The sequence below is a fragment of the Aspergillus terreus genome, genomic scaffold (assembly GCF_000149615.1).
Source record: "Aspergillus terreus NIH2624 scaffold_17 genomic scaffold, whole genome shotgun sequence".
Classification (NCBI taxonomy): Eukaryota; Fungi; Ascomycota; class Eurotiomycetes; order Eurotiales; family Aspergillaceae; genus Aspergillus; species Aspergillus terreus.
This window is the reverse complement of record NT_165940.1, coordinates 250,269-267,008: the sequence shown is the minus strand read 5'-3', so window position 1 is coordinate 267,008 and position 16,740 is coordinate 250,269. Positions and strand designations below refer to the sequence as shown.

Here is a 16,740-nt window from a genome sequence, read left to right as displayed (position 1 = left end):
CACACTTCTTTTATTCACAGCTGCACCATGTTGTTCAAGATCTTGACCTCCTCTCCGGGCTTGAACGGCGGCAGTCCGATGTAGGGGCAACTCGAGCAGCGGAAGGCATCGCCGAGAGAGCAGCTGTTGCAGGAGCTCGTCTTGCCCTGGACGGTGAAATCGACCTCATCGCTGAGATCGGTGGACTGGAGCTTGAGAACGTTGAGATCTTTGTCGGCCTTTTCCTGGCGTGCCTTGTCTTCGGCCTCCATCTCAGCGGCCAGGCCACACGTGCAGTCCTTGCAAGGGCGCCGACGCTTCTTGGCTTTCTCCGGCTGGCAGTTTGCGGCTGCATCCAACGGGTCAGTATTCGGAAATCGGGAAGGAAATGTGGTGATAATGGACTCACGTTGTTGCATTGGACGCTTTAGATCGTCATCGGACAAAAGATCATCCTCGTCGATCAACTCATCATTGCCGTCCACAAACCCCACCCCAGTGGCGACCGGAGGTTGCTCCGTCGGGGCTGGAGCCTTCTTCTTCTTCCCTCCCAGCCGTAGAGGCACAGCAGCCTCCTGGTATGCAGGTTTCTCAAATGCACCATCCTTCTCCACCAGGCCAGCCAGAATCGCCTCCAAACCCTCTGCGCTGTTCCAGGTGCCATCCTGGAGCTGGAGCTTGGCCCCTCCCTTCATGGACGGGACCAATGCGGAGTATACATCGCGGGAAAGGAGTTGAAGAGCTTCGGCGCGGCGGGCGCTGTCGGTGTCTGTGAGCACGAGGACCAGGTCGTATGTGGCGGCGGGGAGGGAGACGAAACCGGCCGACAGGCGGTCGAGCATTTGAAGATCGGTGGAAGCACGGTCGAAGGTCGCAAAGATGTCTCGCAGTTTCTCTTCATGAGCGGCGATCGAAGGGGGCGCCAACAGGAGGGTCCGCGTGCTGGTGGAGGGGGCTGTCTTGGTGGGAGGGGCAGCGAAATCGGCCGTGGTGTCCACGGAGACGGGGACTGGCGTCATGGTGTCTGCTTTCTTCACACTTTTCGCTACTGTCTGGGTGATCTAAAGGACAAGAGAGAGAGAAAGAGAGAGAGAGAGATGCGATGGAGGAAAAAACGAAGAGAAGATGAGGAGAAGAAGAAGAAACGATAATTGGTAATCCGATCGCGCTCCACGGAGAAACCTTGAAAGATTTCCTTATCGGTGGCGGATGAGGTAATCATCTGGCCGAATCGGGCACTCCCCGTCTGACTAACATTACCCCGCTTCCCATTGGTTCGTAGTTTTATGCTTGATCTGTCGGGCATCATATTTGCCACTGCGAAATCTGCTGCAACAACACATAAGGTATCGATAGTTATCAAGGCAACTTGTACAGGTCTGGGTAAAGCTGGGTTGGGTTGGATTATGTTCTGTCAGTACTAGAGTACTAGGTAGTGGGAGACTTAGCGGTTTCAGTCGTCAAGTTGATGTATATATATCCGTCAATCCTAGGCGATCTCTGACCTATGCAAACAATGGAAAGCTCAGTATAAACAAGGTCTCACGCATGTCAGATGATTAGATGCAGTTGTCTAATCTCACACGTATCTGCATCTAGTTCCATATGGTCTAAAGTCCAGTGTGCTTTAGCAAAAATAAGAGCCAGCAAGCCATATACCCATTTGGGGTAGAGATGGTAAGAGTCTCCTGGTAAAACAGTGGAGACTACAAATCGATGCAGTTATCGGAATATTTGGGACTCACTTCGTACACGGGAACCGGTAATCAACAATGCATCTGGTAGTATACCCTTAGATCTATTCATGTACTTGACAATCTATCGAAAACTCACACCTGCTACCACATGAGCTACTATACAGCCCACGTTCACAAAGCGCAATCATAGCCATGCATTGCAGTTTGTCGGGTGATCAAAGACAAGGACATTCATCCCTATGTCTGACTTGTTGACCCTGGCTATGTAGTCGATTTAGCGAGCACCATCTGCAGGCCGCGACTCGACCATTCGTTCTCGACAATAACTAACCAGTCTCGCTCCAAATATCACTCAACTACATTGAGACCCACATAATCCACCGTTCGTAGTCTTATATCATAACCTTTGCCGAAAATCGCTGGCCGAAGTGTCCACGGAACATGACATCCCGCGGATCTCAACCGGTTAGGAGGACTCCCCGGGAGTACCCAGCAACACGAACAAACATCTTACCCGCAACTGGACCAAACATTCGGAAATTCGATGTGGCGATGACCTCGGAATCGCCGATTAAAGGCCAATGACTTGTACTCCTTAGCTGTTGTGGAGAACGTTGGTACTGGGTTTACTGTCCACCATCCGATTACATAGTAGGGCTTTGGATCGCTTTTGCTGTCTATTCTATGCCCCAAAACAGTGTTATCAGCCAGCACGTGGTGATATAACCAACCTGCGTTTTTGAGGTAATGGCTTGATATAGACGACTATCCAAGATGGCGATTGTTATTATACTAGTGCATAATTAGAAGATCTCTTGGTCCTGCTTCATCCGTAGATGTTAGCATACGGAGTTGGTTCATCCGAAATTCGGAGGATTCCAAAGATTTATACCGCATCTCTATAGAGGAGAATCGTACTCAGCGATACTATAACCTTCCATTCAATTTCATTGACAGCCAATATTGTCAAAATGGCAGTCTCAACATCAGCGAAAGACATCGGCCAGAAAAAAGATGTCAACGTCGGAAATCTGCTGCGTGAGTCCCATTTGGCTCATAAAGATTACTGTTCTCTAACTGTTCTCAATAGTTGGCGCAGCTCTAAACATGTTTGAGTATGACTATATAATCAAGCAGATACGAACCCAGAGTATTGACATTCGTATAGAGTCACATCTTTGGGGCAGGTATAGAGTGCCTGAGCCTACTCCATGCCATCTACTGCGTGCTAAGCAATGATGCAGCCGTTAGAGGTCGTTAAGACGACGATGGCGGCAAATAGATCGGATTCATTTCCGGCTGCAATGAGACGAATCTGGGCCCGAGGAGGCATCTTCGGCTGTGAGACCTGCCTACAATATTCCCAAGCAAAGCTAACGGAGACATGCAGTTTATCAGGGTCTCATACCGTGGGCCTGGATCGAAGCGTCTTCTAAAGGCGCAGTCTTGCTATTTGTAGCCTCCGAAGCTGAGTACAATGCACAAAGACTAGGTGCCTCCGCATTTGTTGCCGGTATCGCCGGCGGCATGCTCGGGGGCGTCGCGCAGGCCTACGCCACCGTCGGATTCTGCACCTGTATGAAGACAGCCGAGATTACTCGGTCGAAAATGGCCGCAGCTGGCACAAAGCCACCCAGCACATTTGAGATGTTTGCAAACATATACCGTGCGCAGGGCATCCGGGGAATCAACAAAGGGGTCAATGCTGTGGCGATTCGCCAGGTGACTAACTGGGGTTCCCGATTTGGGCTGTCGCGACTGGCGGAGAATACCATCCGCAGGGTTACCGGCAAGGATGACGCGCAGAAGCTGAGCTCATGGGAGAAGATCCTAGCTTCGTCCCTGGGTGGTGGGCTGTCGGCATGGAATCAGCCGATTGAGGTGATCCGTGTGGAGCTTCAGAGTATGAAGAACGATCCCCAGCGTCCAGGGAACTTGACCATTGGTAAAACTGCCAAGTTTATCTATGAGCAAAATGGGATCCGGGGGCTATACCGTGGCGCTACTCCTAGGATCGGACTGGGGATCTGGCAAACTGTCTGCATGGTTGCATTGGGAGATATGTATGTGATATTATGCCTTGAGGTTATGAGTACGGACTGACAAAAATAGGGCGAAGGAGGCCGTCGAAAAGGTGACTGGGCAAAAGGCAAGCGGACATTAGTTCCCTCCTAGATTTATTTGTCTTTGGTCGACATTTGAATATTGAACGAAAGTCTATCCTTGATGTGAAATTGGCAGCAAATGGTGCAGGCAGCCAGTCACCTTGTGCTGCGACGGAACAAGTTGAGATGACCAAGTTGTCTAAAAGCCTTGATATAATTCTGACAATAGGATCTTCAAATATCGATACCCGTGGGCAAATTAAACGATTCTCTATCCATAGAAGGTAGATTTACCCTTGAAGATGTTGGTGGTGGATCAGCACCTGGAGGACCTTGGTGCTTCCGAGCTAGATTCTTACCCTGCTGTGCTTTACGCTCTCTAGTGGCAGCGTTAGGTCAGTTCCTTAGTCTCGACCTCTCCGAATATTCTGGGGCCGGTCTTTCCGGTGCCGCTTCTCTTTTTGCTTGCTGGGAGGATATGGGATTACAGGGCGATGGTAGGCTATGATGCTATGGCCCAGTCACAAAAGGTTTGCGTATACCTGGCCAGCAAGGTCGTATTCCGGTCAGGGATGATCCTTCCATGGCATGTAATATAGTCGGTCACCTGAAGGCCCGGTCAACGCTCGGTCGAGGCTGTAAGCGATGGTCACATCACAGACTGTCACGGGTATTTTAGATTAGCCGGACTTATGTAGTGCAGAGAGTAGGCGATACAGTCGCTTAGGATAGACTTTAGACGGCCACTGGATAGTGGCGACAATTAATTCGCTGTGGAATCCATAGTTGCAGTATTTAAACGACAGTGAAGGTCTCCTAAAGAGTAGGTTAAACAGCTACGATGATGTTTAACAGTTACCATCTCATAGCTCGACGTAAGGGAACTTAGATTAATTCATAACAATCTTATCTTGTGGTGAGTTACTGATCTAGTTTCCCGATATGTGCATCTGATGGTGTGGCATGGATAATGTACTTTTCAGGGGTGATCGGCTGGTTGCGAACGACATTATAATCTTCCTGATCCACAAAACAAGCGATCTGCAAAGCGGGGAGATTCGAGAATAATTTATGAGCAGATAATTTTGAAAAGGTCCGCAGCTTTGATAAGGTATATTGTCTATGCCGAAATACACCCCTTATCTGAAATTGTTCCACGGGGGAATAGTTTGTATTGCGATATGGTATACTTAGTTGTCGGTTCCTGCATCCTACGGACCCACTTTCGTTGCATTCCTATTAAATTTATTAGGAGAACAGTTCAATTCCATACTTATGTGCCTCAAGCAGCAGTTCTCTTAGTGACGTGCATCCTTCCGGAAGGCCTGGAGACTGGCAAGGAGGTACGGGTTGTCTAGAGCGCTCTTACGAAGGCTGAATTCACAAAACAGCGTCTGGCAAGGAAAGTGAGGTAAAATCTGTCCAAGTTACGCGCAATTCAGGACACTGAAAAGTCGCAGGTGAAAACCTCTCTGGTTGATTGCGATCTTGAAGACAAATTTACGCCTTTCATAACAACCGTCTTCTGGTCACTTTCGGTAAGTTTTATTTGTCAATGTTTATACCTTTGGGTTGGCCTTCGGGTTGGAGATTGCCGACTGAAAGACAATTACCGAAGGCATGATACAAATGCAAGGGCTTTGGCTGTTGGCGGCAGGGATTTCGGGCTTTCTATTGGGATTGCTTTGCTGTTTGGCCTTCAGAGCATATAGCAAGTCTCGCAGAGCAAGATTGGTCACCATAAGCCAGCAGCGCCATGAATCGCTTGCGGCTGACAGAGGGCGCCAGCTACGAAACCTTCATCAGCGGGACGCAAGTCACAGTAGCATACAAGGAGATCTCTGGCCACGTGGAGTTTTGGTTGTCACAAATCCGGATAGGAACTCCCTCGCTTAAGAGTGTTCCCTCCCAACCTTTTTCGAAAGGATCTCAGCTTCGAAACCGACTCGAATGCATTGTTTGAGGTGGTCACGAGACTTAAGCAATGAATCACTCAGTATATCAAATACCATTTCGCTGCTGCGAAAGCAATTATATATCGTTGCTCCATGTTCTGCCTATTTGACCAATGGACATATCCTCGATGAGTCCTTAGTCTCCAAATTTGGCACCTCCTACTACTACCACTAGGTGAAATCCAGGAGCCACGGGTACCATACGCAGACTCAAAATCTGAGAAGTTTGTCCATATAGATATAGGAATTTGATCAGATGTTGACGGAGATTCTCTCCTTCTGGCGGTCGTCTGCGCGAATGTTGCCAGGACCAGCGTTTGTAGAATACTTCCTTCCTGTGGCCAATACAAGCCTTGTTTCTTGCTTTCCTCTTCTTCGTGCTTCCATAGATGTCAGAGCTCGGAAGGTGATGTCTGTCCGCTTCTTCTGTGTAGAGATGTGTGACGCCTTCAGATTTTGGTGTTACCCGTTTAAAATGGTCCTTTTATGTCGAGACATCGAGTGGTACCCTACCGCCAGACAGGTTCATATTGAGTGATCCCCTTCCCTCTGTTTTATATATTAATTTGGTAACTTTGGCGTTACGGCTGTCGTTAACACTATTTACCTGGTCCCAAGCAGATCATTCTTGCCGCCGAAAAACAAATGTATAGATTCTATTCGACAAATCTATATACAAAGACTGCGGTCTCATATTTGCCACCTCCTGTGACGACGATTCTTCTTTTCAGGCACTTTTGAGAACCTATATAGTCAAGACCCCACACCTACACATTTTTAGAAGTCAGTTGTATAATTCAATAATAAGGCGACTCAACATATACCTGCTCTGCGGTCCATCCCGCGCTCTCATTCCTCACGAAATCGTGCAGGAAACTGTCCTTCCTCCCCTCTTTTTCTTGCGCAGGGACCACAGAGGATGTAAAATTCTTGAGAAACTCTTCAGCTTCAATCCTATCCGGCTCTCGGTAAAAAGTCGATTGCATGTCGAACTGTGGCCACTTATTGCCCCCGGCATCCAATTCGCCGGGGACGAAACGGCAACGAACAAGGACATCACCAAATATGTTATCCTTGTGGAGTCTTTCAACCCAATCCGGGATTCGAGTTTCAGAAGATCCAGTGAGACCGCCTGTCAGCATGGTGTGCATGACAAATTCCATTGACTCGGATCGGAACGTCACGGTGAGCTTCATGCTCGCCGCTCGAATAGCCTTCCGAACCAACCAACTCACCCCTTGCTGATGGAAAAAATAATTGTCAGTCCGGAAATGTCCGTAAGGGCGGTCCGAATCCTGGCTCATGGAAACGGATAAATGGTCAAGGGGATTGTCAGCTCCGAACCAGAGGCCAGCGTACCAGGTTGAGAATTGCATCAGGATCATCGGATATGTTTTTGTCCTAGTCTGGATCAGCAACATCCTCTAGGCATAGCTTTGGGTTTTGCGAGAGTAGGTTTGGATGGAAAATTCCCCGGTATGTATAGCATCGAATCCTGACTTACCAGGCACCAAGTACCATGAAGCTTTAAGTGAGACATGGAGCTTACAACACCGGTGGTTGCCGTTTTATGCGCTTCGAACTAGAGTAACAGATCTTGGACGCACATTCAGCAACGGCATCTTGGATACCTCTGCTTTTTTTATACATGATTTAGTTCGGGACGATGCTGTGGGCCCCAAGTGCCCCACGATGATTGGGTTATGGCTGACTGTCATCGACAACCTAGGTTCTTCCGCGGAAGAACTTTTCTATGCGTCAGTAGTCACATTATTGTGTCCGAAATCAATGATAAGTTCCACAAAGAGCTATTTTGGAAGGTTGGAGAACAGAGTCTCGCATTAGGGTAGTTTGAGACTCGAATAGAAAGCACAATTTTGTGCATTTAATGATCTCCTATACACCTGAAGATTGGGGGAAGGTGCCGGCTATACTCCCTGATCGCAGCGAACTAGGCGGAAGGCCGAGCTACAGCTTTAGGGTTTGAGAAAGTCTGGCCATGACTGGGTGAATTACGTATCTAGACTCTATGACTAAGGTTTGATATCTGCCTTTATGGACAGCGACAGCAACTGTACGCCTAAGATTAACGACGGCTAGTTAGGAAACGAAATAGTGCAAGGTGATCTTCAATAACGTCGCCGCCGCCCAATGCCTGGAATCAAGTACTTAATCCTCACATTCTAAGTAGGGTGACCTCTGAGCCAGAAACCACGCAGGGGCCATATTGGCGCCTCCAACCTGAACGGCTGTGTGCCAGGCCAGGAATGAACGTTGTTAGAGCCATGAAGTATATATCACTTGGAGCTGGAAATCGACAAAGTCGACGCACTAGGGCGGTCGGAACACCCACCTCACCCATGAACAAAATCTCCCATATCCAGAAGACGTGTGTCCGGCAGGCGGCAGGCTGAGGTCGGAACAAGCCGTTGGATCCGATGCTACTAGCTCCGGAGGAACTTCTGAAGAGACAGACGCCGAGAGCCAATGTTGCCCAACCTCTAGGGGTCACACCGAACCGGAACCCTGGACAGGGGGCGTCTACTGCACACGAAGCTGAACTGACATACCGCCTCGAATCATTGGCCACGTGGACAGATACAGGTCCTTCGCAGGTACGGCAGGCTTACGCGTGGATCCCGGATTGAACTTTGAGAGCTAATCCGTCCGACTCAAGTCCACTATTAATCGTTCTGTTCTCGCCCTGGACCAGCCCCTCGGCATCTTGCCGTGTATAGGTGGGCCCTGGATATCTACTCCGAATGGTTATAGCGTAGTCTAGAAGGTCACTGGGTTGGACAGACTTTCAGGAACGGGTGAATCTCTACCCCGATTGACACGAAACGGATGCCATATATAAATGCCCTCTTTTCCAACCTATCAGCGCGATACTCCCTCAACCATCCAAAAGGCGATAGCAGAAGCAGCTCATATTGATCGTCTCCATTACTTCCCTACATATACATCACCCACCATGACTCCCGTCTTTCTCGCTATCTCCATCATGGCGCAACTTGCCATCGCAGCCGGTCAGTCACCAGATACATTCTCACTCATCCTGCGTACCCGAGCCTCTTGAAAATAACCCTAACAATAAGACAACAGGTGCTACCCAAAGTTTCGAATGCAACCTTTGCCAGGCCGCTGTGAACGTCGTTATCAGTCAAGTGAAAGCGAACGCAACAGAAGACGTTATTGCCGGCGAAGCAGAGGCCATCTGCGCTAACGCAACGAAGAACAGCCAGGATGAGAATTGCAAGGAGTTTGCGGACAAGCTAGTTCCGGTCCTGGTTAGCTTCCTTGAGGAGACAGTTAACGCGGAGGATGTGTGTGCCTTGGCCGAATTTTGTTAGAGAAGACAGCGCGGCATCTATCTCAGATCAAAAGCTCTGTGAGATGGTTTACAGGGCGAGATTTTGGATACCTAATAGGTTTTCTATTCTTTAAGGTGGGAAGTGGAGAGCTTTCTCTGCCATTGCGGATGGAGTACGACGGATGGTTGTGTACTTTATTACCAACTCTGCCGCTGCTTGGTATGATTAGAGGAGAAGCCTACTACCCGTGTCGAGTGTCCAGTATAGTACAATATTGCTGGTAACAGCGTTTTTCCAGAGATATTTCATGTTCTCTAGCGGCAGTATACCTATACCTTGCACAAACATTCTTTAACGAGCAGATGCTGAGTATTGTCAGGCTGTCCGGGTGCCTTGCGTACATGACACACTCGTGGCGCCATTGTTCCTCATGCTGCAATTTCTTCCGAGCAGCCTTGCGCGAGGTCCTGGATATTACGCAATGAGGGCCCAGCAAGACGAAGATAACTCCTTTCACAGACTATACTAAGAATCACAATTTGGAAACACGATGCTGAGAAAGACTGAAAATTTTCTCCCTTCGGGGTCTTGTAGAGCTCACAAAGCCTTGGCAGATAGAGGATAGAAGCCATTGAACGACAAAATGAATAACGAAGGTGCCACGACAAATTCTAGAAGTTATACCAGAAATACAAATGATGCTGCAATAGCTTGGCCCAAGCCCAATTAGTACCCACATGGCCACCAAGGACGTCTGAGTGGCTGGACTACAACATCCAGGTAAAGAGGGCGATGACGCTTGGGCTCGGTCTTCCGCAGGTCAAGGAGGGAGCGGAGTTAGGCGTTGTAGTCACGGCGCTGCGGTATTTAAACTGCTGGCCGTGGACGACACAGAGACATACTCGGAGGGTGATGCTGAGCTAGCGATCACAGTTGCCGGAGCCGTTGTTTCCGTCGTGGCTACCTCGGTCTCGGTGGATGCTGTCGTTCTCGCGGCATGAAGGTCAAATATTCAAAGTTAGGTATTTTTCCAGGTGAGGAGGAGCGTTTAACTTAATCTTCTACCAACAAGAGAATGGTTCTGCGATCGTGTGACGGGATAGAGAGTACTATGGGACGTGCTGTCCGGAGTTCTCTCGGCTAGGCTCTAGAAATACGCTACGCATTTTCGGATCTACGGCGATATCCGGGCGTGGTACTTTTTTATTCCAGAGACTCTGCCTTCGAAATCCATTTGTGTTCTATAGCAAGGATACCAGATCGCTCAATATGATACTTAGCTGCCCCCACAGAACTGTTTTTGTGTAGCAACGGCGCCTATAAGCGAGTTAACATCAGAACATGATTCCAGGACCACATTTCTTGCTTGGCTTACTGCTCGCCTCTTCCTTGTTGCAACGTCGGCTGATACAGCCTTCCATGACATGCTGAAAATCGTGATTGCTACAGTAGCAATTAAGTTGTCCATAGGCACATTTAGCTTTGGAAGGCCCTTCTTTGAGACAGTCATCCTAGGTTAAACTAGTTAACAAGCGCAAGTCCTTCCGTTATTTGGAGTAGCAAACACGAAGACCTTACATAACATTGAGGTATCGCTCCGACAGATGATATGCCCACAGTAAAAAGAATGGCGAAGGCAAAAAGCTTCATTTTCATGTATTCTCAGAAGTCTTGTTGTTAATGAGTCAATACGTTGTTTTTGTTGGCAACGACTTCCAAAACGCACAGGTTGCACTTGCGTTTAAATAATGTCCACAGATAGGGATCGCCACATGATATTTCACCGACATTTTATTGATGGAAACGCTGAGATTGTCTCCTTGCAGATAAGGCATGCGCGCGTTAAAAGGGTTATTGGGGCTGTAAGAGCTTGAAAAGGGTTGAGCGGAATCAAGTCTTTTAGTGATAACCAAATAGGGAAAGATGCATGTTTGTCATTGCATGCGACGGGCGTTAGGTGGTCTGAAGGCACTGCAGTTTCTGATCGTCTGAATGCTCGAATTTGTCGCAACATCCCCCCAAAGAGGTGTAGACTGATCTCAAGGGTGGCAAGCCCAGCCACACCAGGTGCCAACTTGGATCCCACGAAGAGGCGTGGTATAATCAGCTTCCTGTTACTACAAGGTGCGAAGCGGCTGGGCGGACAGCCACCATGTAACCAAAGATGCAAGGGCCACTAGAGAATCATTTGAGTCAACGGGCCTATGAGCGATGGAAGGCAACCGCAAAAACAGTCTCCTGCCCTCGTCCGGGCATCTGAGACATAGTATGGTAAAACTCCAAGCTCATCTATCAGTAATAGCTTGAAACACCAGAAGGGAAAGCGCATTTACTCGCGAGGGACAAATAAGTCCTTGTGCATTAAACGGTACCATTCAGTGTTCCATATACAGAGTTTGCACACGTTCATCCGCTCCACAGATATTCAAAATACGATTCTCACTATCAGAGTAGAACTTGTCTCGCTATCTCGCTAGTGAAATAATATGTATTTCACTAGATTGGAATCTCCTCCTGACGCCTTCTAACGAACATTCTTGCCCTCGGATCCAAGAACACAAACATCCCACTCTTGCATAGCCCTGCTCCTTCTCCATCGATCGCCTTGATATCATACTTCATTAGTATATGACTTAAAATCACTTTTACCTCATTACAAACTAAAAATCTACCCGGACAAGCGTGCTTTCCATGTCCGAAGGCCAAATGGCTATATGTTGTTTTAGTGAACGGGACCTGCTTCGATTGCGCTGGATCATCGCGCATCCGCAGAAATCGGTACGCGTCGAAAGTTTCGGGATCTGGATATGTCGAGCGATCAAGCCGGAGGTCGTTCGCGAATGCAAGCTGTGCTCCTTTCGGAATTTGGGTCCCGTCCTGCAGTGTGACTGTTTCCTTCGCCATCCGAAACATAGATACTGAAATGAGAAGCTCCGTTAGAAGATACATCCTTACCCGAGATGTGAAAGGAGTGGGTTACGGACTTAGGGCTGGAGGTTCCAGGCGCTGAGTCTCCTTCATGATACTCTCCATCAAGGGCATCTTCAGTAATGAGCTGTGTTGTAATCCGCAATTTTCGGCAGCAGAGATTATTTCAGCTCGTAGGGCTGGAATCAGCTCGGAGTGCTCGCATATTCTCGCGATCACCTTTTTTACCAAGTCCGACGTTGAATGGATAGATACTCCCGTCAGTCTCAACTGGGCCATAGTAGGATCGTATGGCCGGCCATTTGCGTATTCGTCGATAAAAGAAAGCGTTGAAAAGACATTGTTCGACTCTCTACCACTCTTTCTGTTGCACCTTTCGAGCTCGAATATCGGCAGTAAGATGCTTTTTGCACGCCGGATTAGCTTCCGAACATCGTGGCAAACCGGTAAGAACCAGTGTATGACGGGATGAATTAGCGACGGCCACGCATGGATTGCCTGGATCGCAATCACTCTCTTCGTGCTGAAGTCTTTCGCAATATCTTGCCACTCAGGGTCGCGACAGATCTCCTGTCCGATAAAGAGTCGAGACGTAATCTGAGCGACCAGGCGTAATACGGTATCGTGGATTGAGACAGAATGCCAGGCTATAGTATTGTTAGCAGCAGAAACCATCTAATTGTCGAACGGCTACATACCAGGATTGTCAGTCCACTGGACTTTCAAGCAGTGTGCAGCCTCTTCGGACATTGGCTGAACCAAACGAGCTAAATTGTACTTATCAGCAGAGCGGTAGAAGGGCACCATTTATTCCAATTCTTACTTATGTTTCGATTCAGGGCGTGTACCACGGGAGTAGACACATGGTTGTGGAACCCCCCCGGGACCCATGTCTCGAATCCAAGCAGCTCCACCAGGGCGACCTGCAAGTCGATCATATCAGCTAGGGTCCATAGGGGTGAGCAGCTAAAGAAAAGTACATCTTTGAAGGCTTCGTAGACAGCAAAGCGATCATCATTTCGCAACTCTTCAGCGTACTGATCACGCATGACTAGTTTGGTTCCCATGCTCGTTATTACCTGGAATCCTGGGTATCCCTAATTTTGCAATCAGGTTCCTAAGTCCTTGCAATACAAGTGGCTCTTGCCGACCTTTTGTAATCCGGCTCTCAGGATGCTTTCCGCACTCTCCTCCCAGTTTTTCTTGGCTTTTCTGCGAAAAATGTCCCATTCATGATCATTTAGGGTGGGGACCAGCTTCGGTGTGTTTTTGCGTGACCCAAACATCACGAAAGTCCCAATGATGAGCAGCCCGAATATACATTCAGTCACAGCACTGGGGAAGGACAGTTTGATGTATTGCTCCATTGTGAGCTTCTTGGGATCTATGCTGACTCGTTGAAGGATGGATCGATTCTCGGAGGATCATGGGCGATTGTAAGGTCTCGATAATCTACCGGAGTTGGACGACTTTCTAGTCCCTATAACTCTTGTTGTTAAACTTAGTGACCATGCCCTTGTAACGTTAATCCGATATACTGAGTACCTTGCTGCCGTATGCTGAGCCTCTCCCCAGAAGAATAGAGGGAGATCAGAGATAAATGAAGGCGAAAGAAGCGACTTCCAAAATATTGAGAAGAATTTGAAAGTCGTGAATGATGCGCTTGCTACAGCTTTTCCAAAGCTGTGGGTTAATTTACCTCTGCGCAGTTCGGTTACAGTTCGTATTAAATCATTCGGAACAGGAGGCAAACGAAACCAGGCCGTTCATGAAATGTAGGAATGTCCAACGTAGTGCACACACCCCTTCGACGTGATATACCTGGATCCTACCATGCCGTGGAAGTAAAGAGGCAAGGGGGGCTGTAGGTAGTGAAATGAGTGCACATCTTACGCCCTCTTCTAGCGGATACTTGCCTCTCTCACTAGTTGGCCACTGGTTTCTACTGATATCCCCACCCGCCTAGCTTTATTATATCTCACAAGTGGACACCGGGGGGGATAGTATAACATGCAGGACCGGATATTCACTTCCTGCAGTAGTAGGAAAGCCACTAGCAAACACACTAAGAAATGCAATATTTGCAATTTTCCAGCATCACCAGGTAGGTCAAACAATCAACTTGTGCAGGCCAATCACTGAAAACAAGATGGCCAATGTAGGTAGAAGCCAATCTTAATGACTAGGGCTTACAATGGATGCTAGACAAGGTCCCAGCATGCCAAGGACGTGAAGATCACTTTGGCTGTCCCACATCTACCAAGGGTCTTTAACACCAGCGAGGGATACAGCCTTCCGGAATGTGTTGTCCGGGGCATGTCCAACTTAATCCGATGTCTTTCCGTGCCGACCGCACACATACTCCCTTACCTACAAGGAACGCGTGGGGGAGAATGCAACTTTGAAACCCCCTCTCCTTTGCCATTTTTGGTGCAAAAAGGCCCTTCTTAGGATTTGCATGCCCAGACAGACTTGCGCACCAACGATGAGTTTTTTCTTGGTCTTTTAAGCATAGAGGACGCAAGTACAATATCTCCCTGCCTGGGAACTAGCTATAAGTCCAGCCTTTACTAGTCTTTCTGGAATTTAATGAAGCACCCCCATGCTGATTTCAAGGGCCCTGCTGAGGCTTACAGATCCAGAAACCTTGCTGTAACCCGTAGCCTTACGGGCTAAGGGTTTATTTTGCTTTCATACACCTCTTTCTCCCTACACGTTGGCAGCTGACCGTTGCCCGATTTCCTGTTCCTTAGCTATTCCTTTTTGTGTGTACTGTACGCTTAAACTGGAAGATCCATATCCATCCATCCCGTAACTGTTCCCTGGAACTCTCCAGCGAAATGTACTCAGTCAGGATATCACCGTCCTAGCCGTCGTATGATCAATCACCTGAGAATCCTCATCTATATCATGTTGACATGCTCTGTAATGTTGCAGTAAATATAAGGTAGTAGATATTCAAGTTTCAAATTACGCTAGTAAACGAGTAGTTCCATATATTTAGTTAGCCAAATCCACTAGCGACGGCAGTAAATGATTTCGAAGACTCGCAGACATCCTAGAAACTCGCCAACTCGGTGGTTGAAACAACGGACGACGAATGAAAAGATCTGCTGGACGACCACCGGGCATCTCCATAATTGCATTGCCCCTCTTCAGATACATTGCAGTTCTAGTACACTGCCACGATTCATCTTCCCGCCCCATCTGGGTGTGACAATAACATTCCCATTGCTAAAGCACCGACGGTTCACTCATAAAGGTTGCCCTGAATACCACCCACTGCATGGAAGTAAACAGTTAAATATACGCCAGCGGACTCCGTGTAAGAGAAGGCTACCCAGCGCTGGACTTTTGTGCTCTCTGAGAGATTCCGACACGGGCTGGGTTGAGGTTAGCACGGCATTTACAGGGGCCTCCATACGCATATCCGATTCCGGAAACATACTTATTTGCATAAAGTTCCTTCTTGTACCGTGCAGCCACCCCTTTCCAGCCCAAGTATTCCCAAAATTTGGTGAGCGCATTGGCCACGGACTCATCGTTCCTTCCATGCAAAGGAAGATAGAGCTGTGGTGTGGGCGTTGCACTACTCGACGATAGCTCATAATTGACCACAAGTGGTAGCTGATCAACGTCGGTATGTGAGCGGGTCTCTCCACCAACCTGGAGAATGTTCCATAGCTCCTCGGCGATCTCCAAGCCTCTCAAAGTGGTAGGGTCGGCGACGGATCCACCCAAGGTCCAGAGATGCCGCATCGTCGCCAAATTCAGTTGAACATCAGCAACATATAGCTTGATACGCGATTGTTCCGGAAGAATGCAATCGATCGCGATAATGAAAACGTCACTGGTGATAGTAGATTTTGCAAAGAGCTCGGCGACAAACGTTTTCAGGATGGAGAGTGGTGACTCGATTTGTTGCCTCGCGGCTATCGGTTCAATAGTTCGGAAAGCGATATCATGGACGGATTTCCCCGTTGCCAGTGACTTGGGCTTGAGAAAAAAGTAGGCTTTTGGAACTATACCCCCGTTTTTGAGATCAAAAGCGATGACTTTGCTCTGCCGCCTAGGTTTTATCAAATGCGCTGCCGCAGAGTTTGCTTCGCTTATGGTCAAACTAAGCTGCGAGTCGAAATAATCAAACAAGCGCAAGTCAACTGTAGGGACTGAAAGTGCAAGATTACCCAGGACCTCCCTTGTTATGGTCTGGTTCAGCGGATCCGTCGAGGTACCCGCGAAGTGGCTTACAGGTTCGCAGCCCAGTCGAACTGTCGCCTTGGATGCTTGATAGTTCACGCTCAGTTCCATGGAGTATCCCTCGATTGAAAAGCCACTCAGGTATCTGGCTTCCGCAGCAGGACGAATGAACGGCCCGAGGACAGGAATAATGTGCCGATGATAGAAAGACAGGTACTGATATTGCTGGTGCACATCGTAGCCATTTTGAATCAAGAGAGAATTGAAGAAAGGAGCAGTATTGAGCCAATACTCTTGTTGGTCAATCGTCGAAAATCCAAGCGCTCTTCCCAGCACCTTCCATGGCAGATTTTGGTCACATGACGGCAGATCCGCCTCCCAAGGCTTGCTGTTCGTTGATTGAGCTTCTTGCTCAGCAGTGCATTGAACGGAACCAATTTTCACGGTCAAAGGGGACATATTGGCTGCGATACTGTAATAATTCTGATCGGAGGGAAACACCAGTTGCAAGAGTGGAAGGGGAAATGGTTATAACGAAATGGCCCCCTATGTAATCGTGCTA

General features: G+C 48.3%; 5 protein-coding genes across 5 annotated transcripts; 1 reads left to right on the top strand and 4 right to left on the bottom strand.

Annotated features, from left to right (window-relative positions):
- Positions 1-14: 14 nt before the first annotated feature.
- On the bottom strand, positions 15-998 carry ATEG_10310 (uncharacterized protein; the record flags this gene model as incomplete). Its single annotated transcript, XM_001218657.1, has 2 exons — positions 15-328; positions 389-998. The coding sequence occupies 2 exons, from the start codon at positions 996-998 to the stop codon at positions 15-17; spliced, it is 924 nt and encodes a 307-aa protein (XP_001218658.1).
- A 1,649-nt stretch (positions 999-2,647) lies between these two features.
- ATEG_10309 (mitochondrial DNA replication protein YHM2) lies at positions 2,648-3,840 on the top strand (the record flags this gene model as incomplete). The annotated part of the gene is made up of 4 exons (XM_001218656.1): positions 2,648-2,714; positions 2,928-3,017; positions 3,067-3,739; positions 3,789-3,840. 4 exons carry the CDS (start codon positions 2,648-2,650, stop codon positions 3,838-3,840), a joined length of 882 nt encoding a protein of 293 aa, XP_001218657.1.
- A 2,552-nt stretch (positions 3,841-6,392) lies between these two features.
- ATEG_10308 (uncharacterized protein) lies at positions 6,393-7,276 on the bottom strand (the record flags this gene model as incomplete). The annotated part of the gene is made up of 4 exons (XM_001218655.1): positions 6,393-6,503; positions 6,561-6,977; positions 7,096-7,137; positions 7,241-7,276. 4 exons carry the CDS (start codon positions 7,274-7,276, stop codon positions 6,393-6,395), a joined length of 606 nt encoding a protein of 201 aa, XP_001218656.1.
- Positions 7,277-12,026: 4,750 nt separating this feature from the next.
- ATEG_10307 (cytochrome P450) lies at positions 12,027-13,345 on the bottom strand (the record flags this gene model as incomplete). The annotated part of the gene is made up of 4 exons (XM_001218654.1): positions 12,027-12,625; positions 12,677-12,745; positions 12,802-12,901; positions 13,130-13,345. 4 exons carry the CDS (start codon positions 13,343-13,345, stop codon positions 12,027-12,029), a joined length of 984 nt encoding a protein of 327 aa, XP_001218655.1.
- A 1,883-nt stretch (positions 13,346-15,228) lies between these two features.
- ATEG_10306 (uncharacterized protein) lies at positions 15,229-16,637 on the bottom strand (the record flags this gene model as incomplete). Its single annotated transcript, XM_001218653.1, has 2 exons — positions 15,229-15,361; positions 15,427-16,637. 2 exons carry the CDS (start codon positions 16,635-16,637, stop codon positions 15,229-15,231), a joined length of 1,344 nt encoding a protein of 447 aa, XP_001218654.1.
- Between the last annotated feature and the right edge of the window lie 103 nt (positions 16,638-16,740).